A 23,261-nucleotide genomic window follows, 5' to 3' on the forward strand; every position below is an offset into this window, starting at 1 on the left:
TATTTTTAATTAAATCTCATAAATGGTAAGATAACATACAATTCACTGTTCAGGCATGGAAGAAAGCTCTTTATTTAAATAAAATAGTTCAATGTCACAGGCTGGGCTCATCTCTGCTTAAGAGCTGAGATTTTTTTTTTCATTTACTAATTCTTTAACAAAAGTCCTTGGTGCTCATTTTATTTTATTTTTTGAAAAAAAAAAAAAAAAAAAAAAAAAAAAAAAAAAAAAAGTCAGGTTAGGTACAACTAAATGAGCTATAAGCTCACATAGCTGTAAAGGAATTTTCTTTCCTGATCAGCACTGATGGTAAATGTCTGTCATTCTGGATCTGAATAAAGTACTGGAATGATGCATATAAAGCAAAGAAGCCATTCTTGGGGTTTTAATGTCATGGCAACAGTCATTATGAATCAATTTTGCATTGCTTTCAAACTAGACATTAAAGTGAGCTGTTTAAAATGTGAAACTGAAAAAAATTAAAAGTTCCTAGAGTAAAGATGGTCAATTTCAACTTAAAAACTGTTATGAGAAAATGTTATCTTCTCCCAACCATATCTCTATAACAGTGTATAGGGACACTTTCCATGACTTTTTCCTAATTAAAACAGTGTCCTTTGTGTTTTTTCCTGTCTCTTCGAAACAAAATCCAGTTTCAATATTAACAGGAAAAAAAACAACTTAATTTTCGTTTTTAGAAATCATACATTAAAAATTAAGTAATTTAAATTTTCACTATTTCAGCAGCCTTTTAAAGCACTTTTAATAAAGAGCTAGTGAGCAACTAATAAGAAATGCATAATGACGGTGCCATGACAAAATTTCAAAGTTAGGAGGTATCCTCTACATTTTGTGTGGTCTTGGTAATAACTTTGTCATCTTCAGAGAGATTTCCATTTTCTTCAGTTGAGTGAGAAAAAAGACTGAATGGCCAACTATCCACAGGTAATGAAGCTGGTGATACACCAGTGGCTGGAATTTGAGGGGTCCACAATGAGCTACGAAAGGGATCAAATCCTCCATCAATGTTAGCAGGAGATGCTGAGGTTGGCTACAAAAGAGAAGAGAAAAGATAATTATTGCTTCTCAAATTAGACATGCTATTTATCTAATTTTTTACCATTTCATTTTCATGTGTGGCAGTGTTTCTGCTCTAATCTCACTTAATCAATCTCAACTGAAAAAGACAGCAGCACAATGCCAGCTTTGTATGATCACCGGCACAGTCTACTCACATAAGCTATTTCTGTATATCAGTGCCCATACAAAGCTAGCATGTTACAATTGTTTAGAAAAAAAAACAGTAAACCCTTGATTTAACAGGCAAAATTTCCAGTCCATATGTCACGTGAAAATTAACAGGTTATTTTTAACAAATTTTGGCGAATAGGCCATCATATGTTGGAAAAACACTAGTAATTTAGCTACATAAATAAGTCACTGCTCATAAAGCATGTTTGGCGAATGATTAGGACATGATCACACCAATCGCACTGTAACTGGTTCTTTTGTCAAGAGGTGTGACTTTCTGCAGCAGTTTTATTACACACATTTTCATAATTTTAGGGAGTTAATTATAAAAAAAAACAGCAGAATTCAAAAGTTGAAAAAACTATTAATTTTTTTTTGAAAGCAGGATTACCTAAACCAAGCGCCTCAACATCGAACATTAACTTCATATTAACTTATCTAAAAGTGTGCGTAAAACAATTTTTTTGTTATTACAGTGCTAATATTGATAAAATTGCAGTATAATGTTACAGATATTTTTATTTTAAAAAATTCGCGATTTAATGGACTTTCGATTTAACAGACACCCCTTAGTCCATTAAATCAAGAGTTTACTGAGTACTATTAACTTCATAAAGAGCATTATGTCAATGAATATAAATATCACTTGCAGCAAACACCTGCAACACACATCCTTTGTTTCATATCCCCACTCCAAAAACTTCATATTTTTAAATTAGAATATTTCTTAGTTTACATATTGCATTACTTTGTTCATGTAATGTCAAGATTACAAGCATTGCAATCACAAGTTTACCATGCACATCATCTATAGCAGTCCCTCTTAGGCACTTTCCCTCCCATCTTATTAATGAAGCAGTCAAATAGAATCCAATTTTAAAATACAGTGGTATCTCCCTAATCTGAACTAATAAAAACCGTGCTCGTTCGGATTAGTGAATTTCCTCCCAAAGAGACAACAATAACTAGCGTTTAAGACAAAAATAATCAGATTCAAATGATACATCAATTTAATTCTGTAAATAAATGAAGTAACTGATAGAAAAAATCTACTGTACCATAATGCAAAACAAAAAATACAGTACACAAGTTTATTTTAATCAGAATTACATAACTTAATTTGCATAAAAAATATCACTTTCTTGTACACAATACAAAATAACAAAAAAAAGTTTATTTCTCCGTAAAATAAGTAATTGATTTTATTTTGCTTCTTGGAAGCTAAACTTTTTTCGAAGGCTTCTTCTCAGAGCTGCATTAGCAATAAAATTTTGTGGAATGGCATATCATTCTGCTTAGACCATTCTATATACATATTAAAACTGTCAACTGCCCCTTCATGTTTCACTTTTTTTTCTTTGAGTTCTTTATCATCATCTGATTTGATTTCAAATTCACTTTCAGTTCTACCTGTAACCCATTCTGTAACATCTGTCTGTGAAATTTCAACATTTGGATTTATATTTTTAACCAAATTATGCACGTTTTGAATTTCCTCTTTTTGTGTATATTTGTGATTCATGCTGACAATACAGTACATACTGTACAGTATAAAAAAAAGCAAACGTGAACACACGATACATCAATACTGGTTGTACAAGATAACCACCGTACAATCAACAGTATGAAAAAAAAATACTGTATTGTAATAATAATAGTTAAAATAATAATTAATAAATAAAAATGATAGTACACAAAATAATAATACATAATAAATAAAATTTTTTTTCTTTCAAACCGCAGTTTGGATTACTGGAGGGTTCGGACTAAAGAGGTTCGGATTAACGAGATATCACTGTAAGTGATTTTGCATATATTATTAATTTGATCATTAGAAACCACACTAAACACCTGAACAGTAAAAATGTCCAATAAAATATACCGTATTTGCCGGCGTATAAGAAGCACTTTTTTCTTTGAAAATAGGTCTGAAAAACAGGATGCGTCTTATACGCCTATACTCAGTTTTTTTATTACTTTCATTTCTGGAAATTTTCTCTGTTCTGAGTTACGCGATTTCTTTCTTGCTTCCTTGTGGTGTGTGAGAGCATTCCAACTACGTAGAGTTCAGTGGATGCGCATGCGCTGTCATCGAAGATCTCAGCTGTGTTCCTGTTCGGTCAAACTTTCCAATTGTTGTCGTCGTTGTTGTGAATGGTGACAAATTTCTGCCATTAAATTTTCTCTAAATTTCTTGGGAAATTATGGTTGAAAAACGTCGGCACTGCTACAATATTGTACAAGTTACGTGTAATTATGTATGCTCAAGAACATGGAAACAGGGCTGCAGAGAGGCATTTTGAGTCATCCCCAACTGAGAAAATGATAAGAACTTGGATAGTTTTTTTCCTAAAAAAATGTGTACAAAAAAGGGGATGCATCTTATAGGCCGGTACGTTTTATATGCTGGCAAATACGGTAATTAATTACACAGATAGGTTTAAGTATCTTAAACTATTGTTAGGGTTGGAAAGTGTATAATGAGTAATTCCAAAACAATACAAGCACATGGGAAATTGTATCTTTTTGAATGCAGTCACATGTGTGCTAGGTTAATATTATACACCAATAAGAATTGGGAAAGGGGTGGTAAAGATATTGAAGTTGGGTCAAAGGCAATTCAGGACTGGATAGATTAAGAATACCATAACTATGAAGGATATTATGTCTTTGTGATGGTATCCTATGAAACAGCTTAGACAGGATGCTATTGGAACTCTGTTACTCAAACAAGAGCAAATGGAGATGGATATGAAGCTGACGATAGACAGGACTGGCTGTGCGCCATAGGGCTCTTTGCTTGGATCACAGCTAATTGTATATCAATGACCGAAAATAATTTAAAAGGAAATACTGAATTGTTTGCTGCTTATGCAGAACTGGGTAGTGTAAGAATTAATGAAGGCTGTAAAGATTTTTACAGAATGATTTAAAGAGAACTAACAGTATAGGCAAAAGACAATGAATAGCACTTCAGCGTTAGTGTTATGCATTTTGGGATGAAAAGATAACAAGTTTTGTACTAAATTAATGAAATGTATATTTCAGTAAATTGATCAACCTAGAGATTTTAAGAGTGTTGGTGGATAGGACACTGAAGTTCAAGAGAGCATATTGCCAAAGTAGCAAAGGTAACTCATAGGTTTACTTGCATAGCCAAGAACACACTAACAAGCAGAGATAAGGAAGTTATAATTACCCTTTGTAATACTTTGATATGCTACTGATTACTGTGCAGAGGGCTCATCGCCTAGATTTCTCAGTGATGAAAAGGATCCAAAAGCAAGAATGAACAGCAGAATACTCTCTGTGGAGATAGAATGAAGGTTTGTGGGCAGAAGTTCATTAAGTAGAAAAGAGAGGATATGATAGAAACATAAAGAGTTTTACAGGATTGATAAAGAGGAAATATTTCAGCACATGGATATATTGGGACAGAACAAGAAGTCATCAGTGAAAATTAATTAAAAGCATAGTTAGCAAGGACCTCAGGATTTTTTTTTTTCTTTCTTCACTTGGAGAAGACTGAATCACCAGTGCTCTGTTGGTGAATGCATTTCAAGGAGAGGTATGATAGGTACTATGTGTATAATCTGCATATCTTACAAATGTCTTTGGACTACAAGAGATTCCCATACAATAATTTGAACTTTGCAACATAATCCAAAATAAAACATACTAGAATTATTTACTAACTTTGATATTAAGTAATTTATAAAAGCAAAAAATTATTTTTTTAAAACTTCTAGAAGAGAGGAAATGAGAAAGAGAGTAATGGGAATGATAGAAGAGGATAGAAAGTGAGAAGAATGCGAGGGAGTTGCGGAATCAGGGATAAAATGATGCCAAGACAGCAGGTAAAGTAGGAGAACACTGAGAGAAAGGGTTAGAGGAGAGAGAGTGAGGGATGCAGGTGACCAATCAAGGAACAGAGTGGTAAGAGGTGTGATGTATGAAGACTCGATGAGCCATGGTGTGCAAGATAGGATGCCAGAGGAATGTTTGCCTGGACAAAATGATTGTGATGGTGGTCATGAATGACTTGAGAGGCAGTGTAAATCGAGTGGCGAGAGATCTGAGATTCATGCTTGAGGTGTACAAAAGAAAACGCAGAGAGGAAAGATAGTGTGTTACCCAGGTTTGATAATGAGAAGTTTTAGCAGAAGAGCAGTAATAATGAATAGCATAATAGCCAGAATGTGTGAGAAGAGAGGTTTGGAATATGTGGATGCTTTGAGGGCATTTGAGGACAGAAAGGAACTGTATGTGAGAGACCACTTGTATTTGAATGAGGAAGGATGTAGACATCTGGAGAGATTGTTGTTTTCTGAATGAGTTGGTGTGTCAATGCAAGGAACTAGAGTTCCCAGGGCGGCCTCTTGTGGGAAGGGAGACGACTTAACACTGAGTCCAGTGGGATCTCGAGGGGATAATAATAAGTACGAAAACAGTGACATTTTTATATTTTATACTAATGCCACTAGCATCCGGAATAAAGGAGATGAATTGGTGGCACTGATAGCATCAGCCTGGCCAAAGATTATTGGTATCACTGAGAAGTGGTTGACGGAAGATGATATAATAACAGGAATTTAAATAGTATTGGAATACTGCTTATGATAAGTGATGACTTATGTCCTCTAAGAGTGGAGGCTTTGGAAGACAGTGACACTAATGGTTTTGAAAACATATGGTGTGAGGTAGAGGTGGGAAAGAGAGGATAGTTAGTGGGGTGTTGCTACAAGCCAAGGAGTACAGTGGATGGGGAGCAGGAGATGTTTAGGCAGTTGAGCTTGGTAAGTGCAAGAAGAATGACTGTTATGGGAGATTTTAACTACAGCAGTATAAATTGGGGAGAGGAAGATGCATGTAGCAATAAGGGAATGGAATTTCTAAAATTCTTGAGGGACAAATGTAATAGAACGAACAAGGGGCTCAACCAGTTTTGGATTTTGTCATAGCATCAAAAGAGCTGACAATAACTGAGATGACATCCCTCCCCACAGTTGGAGAGAGTGACCATGTGGTTTTGACTTGGAAGATGAATAGACATGTAGGAGTATCAAAGAAAAGGGAACATATGTGGAATTATAAGGTGGGTGATTATGTCTTAGATATCAACTTGGGGTAGTTCCATGCAGGGAAGAATTGGAAGACCGGAATATCATTAGTACTTGGGAAATGGTGAAGGAATATTTGTTAGGAGCAATAGTAAGCTGTATTCCATGAGTGAAAAAGTGGATGAAAAACAATATCCAACAGGTGAAAAAGGGTTGAAAGTTTATTTTTTACTTGGTTAGACTATAATAAATTTAGTTTAATCCTTTACCCAAGTGTGAGCAAACCAAGTTTTGTGCCTGAAAATATCTTCAGGACTGGGGTAAGGCAGTACAACACCGGGAAACTCAGAGCAAAGGTGGACCAAGCTAACATCACTCCTATCTCAGTATCTCTCATAATGCAAAACATATCTCCTTGCTGATATATATAATGTTATGCATTAAGGGAAGGGCCACTACCCAGACCAGTTTCGACCTTTATTGAGGTCTCGTCAGTGGGAGCCAGGCCCAGAAGTGGAGATACCAAGGCAGAAGCAATGGAGAGGTCATCTTCCCTTAATGCATAGCATTATATTATACATATCCGCAAGGAGATGAGTTTTTCATTATGGGAGATACTGAGATAGGAGTGATGTTAGCTTGGTCCACCTTTGCTCTGAGTTGCCGGTGTTATACTACCTTACCCCAGTCCTGAAGATATTTTCAGGTGCAAAACTTGGTTTGTGCACACTTGGGTAAAGGATTAAACTAAATTTATTAAGGTGAAAAAGAGATTATGGAAGAGATATAAGGAGAGGGGTGGAGGCAGATGCATGAAGGATATACAACTCAGGCCAGGAGAGCGACTAGTATGGCAAGGAAGGCAAAACTGGAATATGAGAATAGATTGGCACTAAGATCCAAAGAAAATCCTAAGGAATTTTTTAGCTATATGGCCAGTAGGAGGAGATTGTGGGATAAAAATGGGAATACAGTGACTGATGCAGAGGACATAGTGGAGTTGTTCAATGAGCACTTTATTGGAGTATTTCATCCTGGAGAAGAAGATTTTAATACTAGAGTCGAACCTGCCCTAGGCAGGTTCGAGGTGCAAGAGGAGAGTGTTTCCCAAATTCTGAGTACAGTGATGGTATTTCACCACGGGTTTTGAGAGAATGTGCTAAAGAACTGACAGCTCCTTTGACCTAACTTTTCAATGAAAGTCTGGCTATGGGAAAGGTACCCAAGGAATGGAAGGAAGGTAAGATAGTGCCATTGCATAAGGGCAGTAGCAGACTGGAAGTGTCTAATTATAGGCCAGTTTGTGTGTCATCAGTAGTTATTAAGGTCTTGGAGAAATTAGTGAGGGACTATATACAGGGTGGACACTGGGAAGTGTCCACCCTGTCACTTGGTCGAGCAGTGGGAAGGAGCAATGACAAGGGACCATCCTTGGAAAATACGAAAGGAAGCTGTAAGGAGTTGATTATTTGCATGGAGGGTGGTGGAACCATGGGATGCATTGCCTGTTAGAGTGGTGAGAGCAAGAATGGTCAATGAGTGGTATGATAGACTTTGTGTTTCCTAGGAAGAACCCCTCATGATGAGTCTCTTGACTCCATGGAGGCTTGAATGATAATAATAATGTGTTTAATTTAGAGCTCAAGTAAAATTGATTTTTTGCTTTTTTTATTAGAAAAATTAATGTATTAGCATAGATTTTCATGTTTTTAGAGTACTTAGTGTCTTTATAACATTTTTATTTTGTCAGCATGGCACCAATGACTATGTTGTCTGGTGATTTGCTTTAGTGCAGTATGTGAAATGTATTCGTTGAGAATGAAAGAATATGTGGAAGAAAATTGAAACTGGAGAGAGTATGTATTAAGTGTTTCAAAAGTCAGTGTCTGTTAGGTGACAAGAACGTAGCAAATACCGATGGCAAGTGATGTTGTTAATGTGGAATGTGTGCCTATGGAAATAAAGGAGAACGAAATGGACAATAATAAAGAAATAGCATGATCAAAAGTTATCTTTCATAGGGCAAGAGATTAACAGGGCTGAAAAGAGAAAGAAGCAGGTGGTCCAAAGGAAAAATAAAGACCAATCAAACAAACAAGAAAAACAAGTTAAGGAGAAAATTATGTACGGAATTGGGTGCAAAAATTCATGATATTAGCTACAACACCTGGATGCAAAAAGATAAGTTAAAGGATATGATTGTCTTGGTAGATCCAAATGATGTGAGAGGCAAAAAGCATTCTATGAGAGAGAATGTAAAGGAGTTGTTAGAAGAGGCAAAAACTGTAAGTCTCCTACCACGCTATGATAGAGGCGAACTGAAGAGGGTGTTCATAGCAAATGAATCTATATGTAGATTATGCAAAAGGAATAATTAGGATTTGTTGATCTGTGGTTTATGTTTGATAGAAAGAAGGATTTATACAATGCTGATGGACTGCATTTAAATGATTTTGGTGTTAGGTGTCTGGAGAGAGCTTTGTTCACCAAGCATGCTGACGTGCAAATTAAGGAAAACTTAAACAATTAGATGGAAGCAAGTGAGTGTGGAATCTAGTCTCTCAAGCAAAAATATTGAATATGGTAGTCAATTCAGGAAGTAAAGGTGAGTAGGGGATTAAAGGGATGCTGCAGTTTCTGGCATTGGTTAGCGCAACCTCGCCAAAAGTTATAGGCTTTAGTGTTTAGTATTTTCAGGAAAGATAGAGAAAATAGAATGGGAGAAGTACGGCTGATGATAGCAGATGAATTGCAGCCAAAAAGAATAGGAGACAGGTAGGAGAATGGCTGTTCGTTTGAAGCAATCTGGTGTGACATTAAGACAAAATATACAAAATATACTTTGGCAATGCATGTCTTCCAGATCGTCTGTGGATGATCTGGAAGACATGTTGCCAAATTAGTACAATGAGTACAGGTCAAGTGATTATTATGGAGGACTTCAACTATGGAGATATAGACTGAAAGGAAATAGAATTAATACACCTGCTAAGAGATAATTACTTAAGGCATGTGATAGGGAGGGGACTAGGGGTGGGAGAGTAGTGGACTTGGTCAAAGGATCAGAAGAGATATCCATAAGTAAAGTAATTACATTGTCTCTGATTGATGAAAGTGACCATTGGAGATTGTTAAACATCAGGAATATTCTGTCACGCTTAGGTAGAAGCTTAAACCTGAAGCATGGCATAAAACACTGCAGTGGATATAGTTAAGGGTCATCTAGAGTATTAAATTGTATACCTAGGGTAAGGAGGGTTAAATATATGAGTAATATCATTAAGCATAAGCTGCAGAAGAAGAAAATGCCGTGGAAGGGTATATAAGAGAAAGGTGACCAGCATGGCAAAGAAGGCAAAAATCAGATTGTGAGAAGAATCTAGCCAAGCAGGCCAAAGAAAATCCAGAATTCTTTTATTATGTGGCAAGTAGGAGGAAGATTAACCTTAATGAGTGATGATGATGGTCATGAGGAGACAGAAGCAGATGAAATAGTTGAGTTACTGAGTGATCACTTTGCAAGGATATACATCTGAGTGAGGTTATTGCTTTAACCTATGTGACAGACACTAATTTTACAACAGAAGTGGATGAATTGGAGGTTATTAGGATATTACAGAATCTCAATGTAAATACAGCTGTCATTTAGTTTTGCAAGAATGTGCAAAGGAACTGGCAATGCCTTTCACCAGGCTCTTTAAGTCTCGGCTCTGGCAGAGTTCCAAGGAAGTGGAAAGAGGGCAAAATAATTCCCTTGCATAAGGGAGGTTCTAAGACTGCAGTAGGAAATTATAGAACAATCAGTATCTGAGTTGTGGTGTTAAAAGACTAGAAAAATTGGTCAAAAAGAGAATTCAAGAATGGGTATATAAAAATGTGATACTGTATGAGGGTCAACATGGCTTTGTAATTTACTAACTTTCTATAATAGAGTGGGATAAAGGAAATGGCTATACAATGATTTTGCAAAGGCCTTTGAGAGAATACCATGGAACTCTGTTACACAAATTAGAACAAATGGGGAAGGATATGACACTGGTTAAGTGGATAAGAGGGAGGCTGCTGGATAGATATCAAAACGTGATATATGGAAGGGCAGAATTAAGGTGAAAACAGGCGACTAGTGGTGTGCTGCAAGGTTCAGTGGTGGGACCAATTTTGTTTAATTTGTACATAAATGATATAAGAAAGAACCTGTAAGGAAATATTCAGTTGTTTGCTGATGATGTGAAATTAGGTAAATTAATAGTTAATCAAGGTGATATGGATACATATGGGAGAAATACTTCAGCACTTGACTAAAATGATCAGAACAAAAAGTCATCCTTGGAAGTTGAATAAAGGTTTGGTTAGAAGGTGTAAGGAGTAGATTTTTTTTGAGGGGAGAGTTGTGAATGAGTGTTATGATTTGCCAGAGAAATTGTGAGTACTTTGTCTGTTAATGTGTTCAAGGAGAGGAGAGGAGAGGCATGATAGATTGGGTTTCCTGCGATAAGTCTTTGAACTCCATAGAGGTGCCATATAATAATAATAATAATAAACTCACATGAGTTGTAATACATGAGGTAGCTGAAGATGATCCAGGAATTATATTACTATCATCTATAGAAAGACTGGAAACCAACTCAAGAGGTGAATCTGCTGCAGACTGACAGTTATCGGGTTTCCACAAACTAGATACAGAACTCCAGCTATTATCTGATGGCACATTCCACAATGTAGATGCATTTTCCTGAAAAACACAATTCACCAATTAGAATGATACATATATGCATACTTTAAAAAAAAAAAAAAAAAAAAACCTAACATTTATTTATTGATACAACTTAATATAACTATATAGCAAGTTGAATACTTTATTAAGTATCCCTTAAGTAATCTTCCATAAAAAAAAAAAAAAAAAAAAAGCTACTTTCAAAGAGACATCATTACAGCATACACTATAGCCATTCCAACCTGAATTGTCTGAATCATGGATATATATTGAAGGATAATAAAAGAAAGGATTTACCATCCATGACTATAGTCAGTCAGTATGGTCTGTGGCTTTATTGCTGCTTCTACTGTTAAAAGATAGATGGTGATTTCACAACCATCAGTATAAAATCCATGTAATTATATAAATGAGGTAAAGTAAAATAAACATGTGAAGCAGAATAAACCAGAATTCAGTAAACAAATTATATAGTATTAAAAACTGTATACTATATTGAAACTTGATTATGGTAGAATAAAAAGTAGGAATGCACTGAATATTCGGTTTTGCTTTGGTATTCGGCATGTTTTTCAGATGTTTGGCCTCAGCCAAATCAGAAAAACTCCTATTACATGTGTCATAACAAATGCAATCAATCAGGTAAAGCTTCCCCTAATTTTGCACAGCAGTTCAAATAGGTTTCTGAGGCTAATGAGTAAATTTATTCCATAGTACAATTTTGCAGAAATTTTTTTCAGCAAAATTTTTTCCAGTAGTAGGAAATAATTATTGAAAAACCAGACATATGCTACTCAAAAAAAGCTGAAAAATTCATTTTTCTATATCATAATTTATCATGAATTCATTTTGATTATGAAATTCATAATTATTCTCTATATTCCACAGTTTAAAATATATTCCGTTACTAATTAATATATCATTTAATTTTTTATAAAATTATGAACATTGTATTTAAAAAATTAGTCTTATTATATCGAAATGGAGGATATTATGGATCTGATCTATATTTTTATAGCCAAATTTAGAGAGAGTGAAGTTTTGAAAATTTACCAGCGACTTATGAGAACAAGACTGGAATCTGAGTTTCCTTGTCTGCACTATTTAAACAGCATGAACTCCACACACTCTATTAATGCATTGAGTAGTTTCTGAAACACCGGGATTCAAATTGCATTTCAAAAATGTCAGAGGGTGAAATTCCTAAGTGACCGCTAGGTATGTGCATAATAAAATAATAAACTATTAATTAACTAAATTAAACTAAATAATGAAGCTGAGAAGCTTATATTTGTCTTAGCATAATAGACAATATTATAGATTCATGTCGATTTTATAGCATAATGTGGAAACAAGAAAGTAAGAAATGTAAAAAAAAAAAAAAATTCTTTCAAAAATTCACCAGAAAGCTTATGAGAGGGTTCTTACAAGTTTTCCAGCAGATTTTAGAAACTGTAAGTTTCTTTCTACATTTAGCTATGAAATATGGATGTATCCATAATATATTCCATTAAAATATCTGACAGCTATTATATTTAGGGAAAGCAAATTTTTATTTTCCCTTTTTATCAAAGAAGAAAATTTTCATAATGTAAAATGACAGAAACAGGAGAGTTTCCAATAAAAAAAAGAGCATGTGAAAATACAATTCTTGGCATCGGAGTTCACTTAACTTCCTAAGTTTCGTAAGCAGTGCAATATGAATATGAATACAGTCTATTCTTTGATAATTACTCTTAATTATTTCTCAATCTCAATTTAAGGTTTCTGCCTGATCTCTGATAAGAATCAACAGTTTGAAGAACAGCTATCAGGCAAGTGAAACCTTAATAAAAGGTGAATAACATAGATGCTCATGTCTTAAGCACTGCAAGCCTTATCCAAAGATTATAGTTTCATAAACTATAATCTTTGGATAAGTTTTTGAAGCTCTCTCTCTCTCTCTCATATATCTGCTAAAATCTGCTGGGGTGCTTAAGGGCTAAAGCTGCATAACTGAGAGGAGACCTCCACATAGCCTTTAAAGGAATGAAGAGAACCTACCAGGGTTTCCAACCTAATGTACAATCCTCGCCTTCTCATGGTGCATCCTGTTAGGTATCTACCTGGATATTGAACAAATGAGGATAAGCTGGCAATTTAGCTGATCAAATTGTATTCTTATCGGCTTAAACCAGAATATAAAATAATGGTACAGAATTTCATTCCGGCTGGGGCATTGCCTGGTTAAAGAAGGCCTCCATTGTTTTTGCTAGAGAACCAGGTGAACAGCGAAAAGTCAGCTACTGGAACAAATCCTAAAACATACCCCAATTCAATATCACCAGAGTTCAAGATCGGTACTATCAACATAAGAAGCCTGAATGGCAAAGAAATGGAGCTAGCTACCAGATCAACATAATAGGAGTGAGACAATAACTGGTGAGATCTTTCTTTCTGAGCAATGAATACAAAATGTTATATTCAGGCAATGACAATCAAGGAAAAGAAGGAGTAGCCATAGTATTCAACACTAAATATGAGGCTAATCTTCTTGAATGACAGGCAGTCTCAAGTAGAGTGACATGGGCAAATATGAGAATGGAGAACTGGACAATGAGACTTATTTGTGCCTATGATCCCACAGAAGGTTCTACTAAGGTGGAAGAATTTTTTGAGGTCTTAGAGAAAGAACTGACACAATGAAAAAGGAAAAGTTGGAGATTTATATAGCAGCATAGGAAATGATTGCGAGATATACAAAAATATTTTTGGAAAATTTGGAGAAAAGAGCAAAGCCAATAATAATGGCAAATACCTGTTAGATTTCTGCTCAGGACATTGGCTGGTTATTACTAACACAATGTTCCAACATAAAAATATGCACAAATTCACATGGAGAGAAGGGGCAAGGAATAAAAAAAGTCTCATCGACTATGCTATTATTGATAGTGATGTTTATATCCTGGTGCAGTCAGAAATACATATTCATACTTGAAGTAGATAAAGCAATGAAATGCCTGAAATGTGGAAAGGCAGCAGGGGTAGATGATATTCGACCAGAAATACTCAAGTATGGAGGTATAAAAGTCTTACAGTGGCTGCACTGCATAGTTCAGAAGGCCTGGACAGAGGGATGAATTCCAGATGATTGGAGTAGAGCTCTCATAGTACCATATATAAAAAAGGGAACAAAAACTGAATGTGAGAATTACAGAGGTGTTCCTGGTAAGATTTATGCAAGTACACTTGAGAAACGGTTGAGAAGGATTGTGGAAGCTAGAAGAACAAGCTGGATTCAGGTGAAAAAGAGGCTGTCAGGATCAGATTTTCACTTTACAACAAATAGTTGAGAAATCATGGGAATATAACAAAGATCTGTATTTAAGTTTTGTAGATCAAGAAAAAGCTATGACAAGGTGCCAAGAGAGAAGCTATTCAAAATGCTACAGTTATATGGTGTCAATGGGACATTATATCAAGCAGTACTTAGTCTTTATTTGAGTTGTAAGTCAGCAGTTAGAATTGATGAAAGTACAGGAAGATGGTTTAATCTTAAATCTGGTGTCAGACAAGGATGTACATTATCCCCTCTGTTATTCATTATCTACATGGATCACATTATGAAGGAAAGAGGTATTAAACCTGATATCAAAATTGGAGATGTTAAACTTTTAAATAAATCCAGTAGAAGTCTGCGAGATTCCTTGACTAAACTGAGTATCTGTTATAATAAATTTGGTATGAAAATCGGTCGATTGTACTCTCAAGGAAATATATATAAGAGGTAAGATTGTTCCAAAAGAATGAATGCAGAGGAAGGAAATGCTCTTTGGGTTTGGAGTTAAATTGCAGAAACTTTCTAGCACTTCATCACAGATGAAGTGCTAAAACATTTCTGCAATTTTCAACAAATTTTGAATAGAGTGGGGAATTAGTGATGCCACAAAAAAAAAAACAGTAACCTAGTTGCAGAAATCCATAGTAATGTTTCCCAGTAAACAGTTACCATGGATATATTTTATAGAAAATGGACACCTGTGTTGATCATAGTGGAGTGGAGAAAATGGGTCAGGTCATTAATTAATGTGACTGCTGTCTTCTGTACCAAGTCAAATATTTTTTTAGGTATGACTTAGGTGCGCCACCTGAAATAAGGAGACTGTATTCAATGACTGAACAGGGTTAACATCAGTTTAATAGGTAAAGTAATACTTTCAGCAAGATAAAATATAAATATAAAGAAAGGATGCTGAAGAGGCAATATTTTTAATAACATTTCTATCAACATTCGGATAGCGTTAAAAGTAAGACTGGAAGATGGTCAGCTTTTGTGAGAAATAAGTTTTACTAGAATTGAAATTAACATTATTAGAGCTCCAACTAATGAATGCTTTGAAGATGAAAACTGTAGCGCAAATTTAACTGTATAACTAAATTTGCAGTAAATTAGAGAAGGTCAATGATATACATAAGATAATTTATTAATCCATGTTTTCTAGAACGCAAAGGTTGAAGATAAAAATCCATCTACTATCATACATAACATGTATCAAAAAGCAACCTAGTTGCAGAAATCCATAGACAGATGATTCACTTGATATTTCCCCTAACACTTTCACGGCATTTGTCCAAAGGTTAGACAAAATTCCTTATTGAACCAAAGTGACGGAATCCATGCTAACAATATTTACTAGTAGAGGTATTAATAGTTTTCTCCATTAGAAAGAAGTGAAATGACACTACAGATTTGTTACCCTTTCCAAGCATGATACATACCAGGAGAGAATAAAATGGCCACACAGAACAGGAATCAACATCGAGCACTTGGGACCAGGAGACTTTTGGTATCAAATGGACAAGATTCTACTTACGTTTTACTTTTATTGAAAAATCAATAAAACATTCATTAATCCATGAGAATGAATATATTCCCATGTGCAACAACCAAGTGACTACATTTCATAAGTTTTACAATGCATTATCTAGTTTATCATGTTCCAAATTATCAAGAAATGGAATAATACCTGATAAAAAGTACACTTTCACAATGTTTAATGTACTATGTCACTATTTTTAACAGGCTAAAATGTTGGCAGTTTTGTCAACGGCATTTGCCGTTTGTTGTTCGACTTCCTTGCCCCTTAACAACTCAATTATTAAAGCTAAGGAGGACTTAATTCAAGATTTATTTTTGTGTTTATGAGCTTTCATGTCTAGGATTTTGTGCAAATTCACAGCACAAATGGAGTTTTGACACAGGTTTTATGCTAAAAAATTGTTAATGAGCATTGAGAACACTACATTCAGCTCAATTCATCTGGATACAGTGATTTAATTATCTGACCTTAAAAAGAATGAGTGAGTAAACTTGGTATCAATGAAGTTTTAATTATTTGGTGTAGCGTTCCAAGTACCACCATATGACATACCTGTCTGTGCAGAGAGTTTTCTGAGACTCTTTGAAGGTGAATGCTGTAACACGTTTACTGCAGCCACTTTCAGTCAAAATGGAAGGTTTTTCCATACCACTTTGTCTGCAAATGATCCAGTTTCTCAAAAGTGTCTGATTAATCTCACAATTGTTGAATTACGAGGAACAACAGAGGCGGGATACTTCTGACAAAACTCCTCCACAACATTTGCATAAGAATAACAGGCAAAATAACTCATTGTCCTTGGGAAATTACCATTTCCCACCCAATATCTGATATGTGATGGACAGATTACATGATAGTGGCCAATAGTCATGAATAATTAGAATCAAAACACATCAATGCAGCTCAGCTTCAACTTTGATGTGCACGACTTTTGGATCACTGTATATTTTCTTCTCACTCTCATTTCGAGCTTGTTAGTGTAAGAAGGGAGACATTTTTTTTTTACATGGGAAAGCAAACTCCATTTCCACCAACAAATTAAAGATACCAAGAAATTATATTCTTGGTTTCATTCAAGTGTATGCAAACAAAGTTTGTGCATGAACTAACTTCATTGGGCTAGCAATTGCCTTGATATCCCATAATGCAAAGTACATATCCTTATGGACGAGTATAATGCTATGCAATATGGGAAGGATCACTACTGAGAAGTGATACCAAGGTTGAAGAAATGCAGAGGTCATATTCTTTTGTAAAAACAAAGATGTTATTTGGTATGGCGACTATCATAAAACATGCTGTTGATGAGCAGGTTGAAAAATCAAATTTTTCAGAAGTGAAAATTAAAAATATAGCACGTGCAATTCAAAAACAGAAAAGTAAAAGAGATTGTAATTGTAGTAGGTACTAACGACGTAACTAGTGATAAGTTCAGTAAGAGAGAAGACATGAAGCAGTTGTTGGAAGAGGCGAGAGTGAAGAGTGAGAAAGTGAAAATAGTAAGTATAAAAAAAAGGGCTATGATGGTAAACGATTCAATGTATAGGCAGTGTAGAAGGAATGGATGCGAGTTTTTTGATATGTGGAATGAGCTTCAGGGAAGATTAGATGTGTATAAGAGGGATGGCCTACACCTGAATGCATTTGGTATCAGGAGTCTTGAAAAATTAATAACACAAACAGTCAGAGAAACTAAATTATAATGGGAGGAATACTGAGAATATGAGTGAAACTGCAGCAATTTTATATATTGTGCTAATGATGGGAATGGGTATTAATCATGGAAATGATTACGAGGAAAGAATGATTTCGAATTTGGGTTCGTCCAGTTTGGATCCATCAAACGTGTGCAAAGAGGTCTACATATATAAGGCATTAGAGAAGAATAAATATCTGTAAGTTGTCCAACTATATCATGCAGACTGCAGATAAGTGTATACAAAAGAAAATGCAGGTAGATGTCTATACACGAATGCTAGAAGTATCAGAAACAAATGGGTACAGTTTGTTGCCTTGATCCATATGTTGGGACCTCGGATTTTAGGCATTAGTGAGACTTGGCTATCAGAATAAGACACTCATTATTACTGAGTACAAAGGGTACAGTATTTTTAGGAAGGATAAACAGGATAGAGCATGCTGCTAATGATATCGGATAACTTGAATCCAGTTAGTGTTAAGACCTATGATTGTAGGACTAGTAACAGTATTTCATGTGGCAGTGAATTTGAAGCCATCTAGTGTAAGGTGAAATTTAATGAGATCAAATACATAGTAATGCATCACCAAATAGAGATGATGGGTGCGAAAAGAGTAATCATAATGGGAGACTTTAATTATCCAAATATTGATTGGGTAGTAGTAAAATCTTATGAGAAGAGTGAAACTGAATTTATTGAGCTGTTACGAGACAACTTCGTCAAGCAGTATGTGACAGAAGGAACTCGAGGTCAAAGAGTGTTAAGTTTGATTATAGTGACAGAGGATGTTTCAGTTAAACAGGTAACTATTCTGCCTCTCGTTGGTGACAGTGATGATGCAGTACTCAAACTGGGGAGTGACTAAGTTTATAACTGTTTTTGAATGTTCATGTAATCTTTTATGAATGTTCCATTCAGAAAAGGTTACATGCTAAACTACAAAGCAGGAAATGATGACCAACTGAGGAGTAGACTGAGTTCAGCGAAATGGTATTACTGGATGGGAAGCATTTAAAAAATACTTAAACAATGCAATATCAGAATGTGTCCCAAGATTTCGAAGAATAAATAGGGTAGGAGTCAAATGGATGTGGAATCTTAAGCAAGAGATTTGCAAGAAACAGATGATGTGGAATGAATACCATGTGCATAAGGATGATGTCATCATCATCAAATTCCTGACATGTACTACCCTCAAGGAGTGTACAGGATATGATAGTACTACATGCAAAATTTACATCATTACTAACTTCCTATCTACAATTTTCCTCCAAATCAGTCTGTTACCTGTCAAGACTTCAACATTATCAGCTCTTATATTTCTATCTTATAAGGCACTTTTTACCTTATCAATCCACCTATATCTCTTGGTCTTCCTCTGGGTCTTTTTCCTTTCAACCTGGCAGAGAACAATTGTTTCGCTAATCTTTCCTTGCGCTTTCTGTTTAAGTGACCATACCAACTGAGATTAGCTATGCTAATGCATTTCTGGATGCTGAGAATGTCACGTTCTTTCCTAATATCCTCATTTAGAATATGATATTGCCATTGATGCCATCTGTTCATGCCTCTAATGTTTCTCAGGAGACTCTCATATCTGTGGTCTCTAGTCTTTGGTCAAGTGTTTTACTTCTGACCCAACTCTCGTTCTTTAGTATTAACTCAGATCCACAAGTTAAAATTGGTTTGAACACTGTCTTGTATACAGCTAATTTGGTGTTTTGACTAATTTCTCTCTTATTCCATATAAATTTATATATATCTTCATTATAATGAGATCATACCCAGAGATAATATAGTCCTAAAAGAAATAGTGCCAGGGCTCTACTTTGGAAACAAAAATCCAGAGCACAAAGTGTAGCATTATTATTATTATTATTGCGATGGCCATATGGCAGAGTGGTGGGTGTGGTTCTGAGAGAATTAGTGTCAATTGCATTACCTGCATGTTCTTGATGTCCTGTGATAGCTGAAGATACACTCGCAACATTGTACAAAATTATCTTGCATTTCCGGTTTTTCTGAAAGCATCGAAGAAGGAACACGCTCGCACTCATTGTTCTTAATTTTCGGCAAAAATTTTGCATCACATTCTGAACTTGTACTAAAATTTTCATTCTTTTTAAGTTTTCAGAAGTAATTGGTTACTTTGTTTTCATTGGTTCTCTTCATATTGTTGATGCACTATTACACTTTTCTTCTTAAAATACTTTCTCCAACACCATATAGCAAACTATAGCGAGGACACAGTTTCACAAAGCACATTACACGTTTTAACTTGTCAGGGATGACAAATGACCAACTGCAATGTAGCATTGGGTGGGGGTGCAATATTGTCAGTTTTCTTTGGTTTTGAAACTTCGAAACCGAACATAGACGCAGGTCATTGCCTTGTTTTCTGAAACGAAAATGACAAGAGCAGCAAACTGCTATTTTATGACCAAAAGCTAGAAATGCATTATAAGTCTCATTATTATAATTCTTATAATTCATTATAATGAATTTAAAAATTTTGATAGTTTTAAAAAAGTACCAGGGTGTGGCCCTGATTACCCCCCCCCCCTGATCATACCTACACAAATTTTGAATAATCAGTTGAGCCACGGAAACATTTTTCATTATAGTAAGACTTGCTCCTAGGTAGCGAGTTAAAATGCTGTTTATTTTGTTATGCCAAGGTATTGCTGGCAATATGGCATAAATTGGACTTGGGCACAGAATGTCAACTATCATGTGCAGTGCAGAAGACACAAGCCTGTTGTTGTCAAGTATAATGCCACATCCATCATAATTAAGTAAAATAAAACAATCTTATTATATAGAGCAATATCTGTTGTGATGAAATTTAAGTGCCTGTCATTTTGATAAGATAAGACACCAGGGTTAGAATGTAATATCACCATGAGAATATAAAAATGTAAGCAAGTTTTAATCAGCATAAGTTGGTACCTGGTTAATTTAATTCCTGGGACCTCAAGAAATAGAAGGGAAAAGAAACTTATCCATTCTGAGGAATGGTCAAATTTTTAATTTGGTAATAAATGCCAGCAGAATATACTGTAAACAGGAGTTAGTTCTGTGTGTGTGTAGGGGGAGAGACTCGCAAAAGCAAATGTGTTTTTTTTTCTCTTCCCATGAGATTGTTGTTGTTGCTTAGAATTAATACTAAAGAAACTCTAGCAATAAGGAGAGCATACTATTTTTCCATTGCATGTATTTACTGACTAGTTTGTTTCTTTTGCTAAAGGAAAATGCAGAATGTTTGTGGGGAAGGGGGTGAGCTCTCACCTGTTTTAGATCACAACTTAGTGGAAGATGCCTAGAAATATAGCTCTCCTCATTCTTTATAGGATTTAAACTAAGGTTCTCCCAAACAAAGGGCATATGTGGATCTTCTTAATGCATCATAGAGAAATCTATGTTAGGAAAGAACCTCTATAGCTCAGTTGGTATAGATGATTCCTTTGGTTGGACTCATCTATACCAACTGACTGTCACAAAAAGGTCTGGGATGTTAAAACTGTTTTTTATTTATCAATAGAACAATATAATAAACAGAAGTAACACATCTAATTGGTTTTCCAATTTCAAAAGTGGAGTAATGTCTGTTGATCTAAGGTGAATATTGAAAATATCCATCAGTGATCAAAATGGATGAAAATGTGTTATAAATCAAACTTTATTCATGAAAATGGATGTGTTGTTATCTATGAATTTGCTAATCGGTTAGGAATTTTGTTTAGATTGTGCCAAAGTTCTGATACAAGATCTGGACATGCAAGTGACTGCAGGGTCTGCTATGTCTATTGTTCTACATTCTTCATACTTTCTAGGTTTGGGACCCTGCAACTTTTTTTTCTCTTCTTTCTTTCATATCTCAAATTGGCAATGTAGGGGAAAAGATTTGATATCACATTTCAACTGAATCATAAACTGAATACATGCTCAGTTTAAAACATGCTTTCAACAATGATGCAAACAAACACAGGGTATCTGTACCAAGGGACTACTTCAAATGGGATAGCACTGGAACAGTAGATAAATAAATGTCATTTTTTTTTGGGGGGGGGGGGGGGAAGGGGGAGTTGGTAGAGATGGGAAGAACTGGAAATTTTTTTTTTATCACACTTCAGATTAAATATTCACTCCACTTGTATTTAAATATTTACAGGTAGTAATATAAAACCAGAACATGATATTCATCATGCATTACAAAGTGTGTCACAAATACTTACTAATCCTATTTTACTGGAAGATAAATTAGTATTTTCCTCGTTACTCTTTAAAGGTTCATTTGTCCAAATGTCAAAAGGAGGATTATAGTTTGGATCCCAGAGGCTCTCAGAAAAGGAAGGAACATCGAATCCTGGCCAATCTTTAAAAGGAATGACAATGCATTAAGAAAATAAAAAATGTTGCATTTTAAATAAACAAAAAGTTATGAACCTATTTTAATACTTATAGACTATAATCACATGCAGATAAACTAATTTGACATGTGCTGTGTGTAGATATGATAGCATGCTTTGCAAGTTCAAACCATTGCACCTAGTAATATTGATGTATTCCCTAAATACTTTGTGATGAAACAGATCTCTGAGACTAACAAACCATATGTGCAAAGTGTCCGATGAATACGAAGAATTACCAGCATGAAAGTAGCTAATGCTTCATACACACTCTCCAATCAACAGACTGTGGGTGTGAACCCTGCTTGAACACATATTTGTGATGATCTTTAGGTGGCAGAGAATTTCATCACTTGGTGTGAATCCACTATCCCACTTATTGGAGGACTGAAATGACTTGAACAAGTTCCATGTTTGTTCTCTTGAGCAGGATTTCTGGACTATGTGCAATAGGTTTACAACTTTTCATGAGTGGGAAACACATAAAAGGACTAAAAGGGTTAAGAATTCTAAATATCCTGGCTATATGTTTTAGAGATTGAGTGGGTCTGTATTTCTTTATGGTATGAATGAAATTATCACTGAACAACTGATCGTAAAGTAGATTTTGTTTGTAACGGTGCATTCATGAAACAAAGAGTGAGCTAATGAACAAGAGTCCTTATAGTGTTAGATTATTTTAACTTTTTTTTAAAAAAAATCATATTTTTGACCTTTTTTTCATAAATTTTATGCTGCTTTTCGTGAACATACCCTAAATGTACTTGATTCAAAATATTTTTATTGCTAACACTTAGCAACTGATCCTTGACTAAACTAGCATGAATATTGAACAAGAAAAAAAAGGGAACACTCATTAAATAAGCTTACCATCCAATTCCATGAACTTAGCTGAGACATAATGAATGGACATGCCTCTGCAGCAAAAATCACTTTCCAAGTGCTTAGTTAAAATCAAGATAAGACTTTCATGCTGTTTTTAGGTACCTGTTTTGCATAAATTTTCAAAATGTGAAACTAGTAGATTTGTTTTTTCTCTCCTATGAGGGTGGTCTGAAAAGTTCTCGGCCTTGACCATAGATGGCAACACTATTGGCAAGATTTTTTTTTCTAAGTTGGTGGTACATCTGTCATAAGCATCCATGTGAAATTGCAAATCATTCTATCAAGTAGTTTGTTCTTTCCAGCTGTCTGAAGCAAAAGTTTTGTCTGTATCCCTTGAAATGTATAAAATTGAATATCGTGCAGTTATAATTCTTTGTAAAAGA

At 35.0% G+C, this 23,261-nt stretch overlaps 1 protein-coding gene across 6 annotated transcripts in view; it reads right to left on the reverse strand.

Annotated features, from left to right (window-relative positions):
• Positions 1–177: 177 nt before the first annotated feature.
• Tmem131 (Transmembrane protein 131) overlaps positions 178–23,261 on the reverse strand; it is a 704,637-nt gene continuing 681,553 nt past the window's right edge. For all 6 annotated transcript variants that reach the window (XM_090406393.1, XM_090406392.1, XM_090406391.1 and 3 more), the window contains 3 exons: positions 21,820–21,959; positions 10,858–11,043; positions 178–1,051 (listed from right to left, as the gene is read on the reverse strand). In XM_090406393.1, the coding sequence (XP_090262519.1) occupies positions 830–1,051; positions 10,858–11,043; positions 21,820–21,959 (548 nt within the window). In that variant the 3' untranslated portion in view covers positions 178–829. The remainder of the gene's footprint in view (positions 1,052–10,857; positions 11,044–21,819; positions 21,960–23,261) is intronic.

This window comes from Typopeltis vanoorti, chromosome 16, assembly GCF_054136105.1.
Source record: "Typopeltis vanoorti isolate ZY-2024b chromosome 16, IOZ_Tvanoo_1.0, whole genome shotgun sequence".
Lineage (NCBI taxonomy): Eukaryota > Metazoa > Arthropoda > Arachnida > Uropygi > Thelyphonidae > Typopeltis > Typopeltis vanoorti.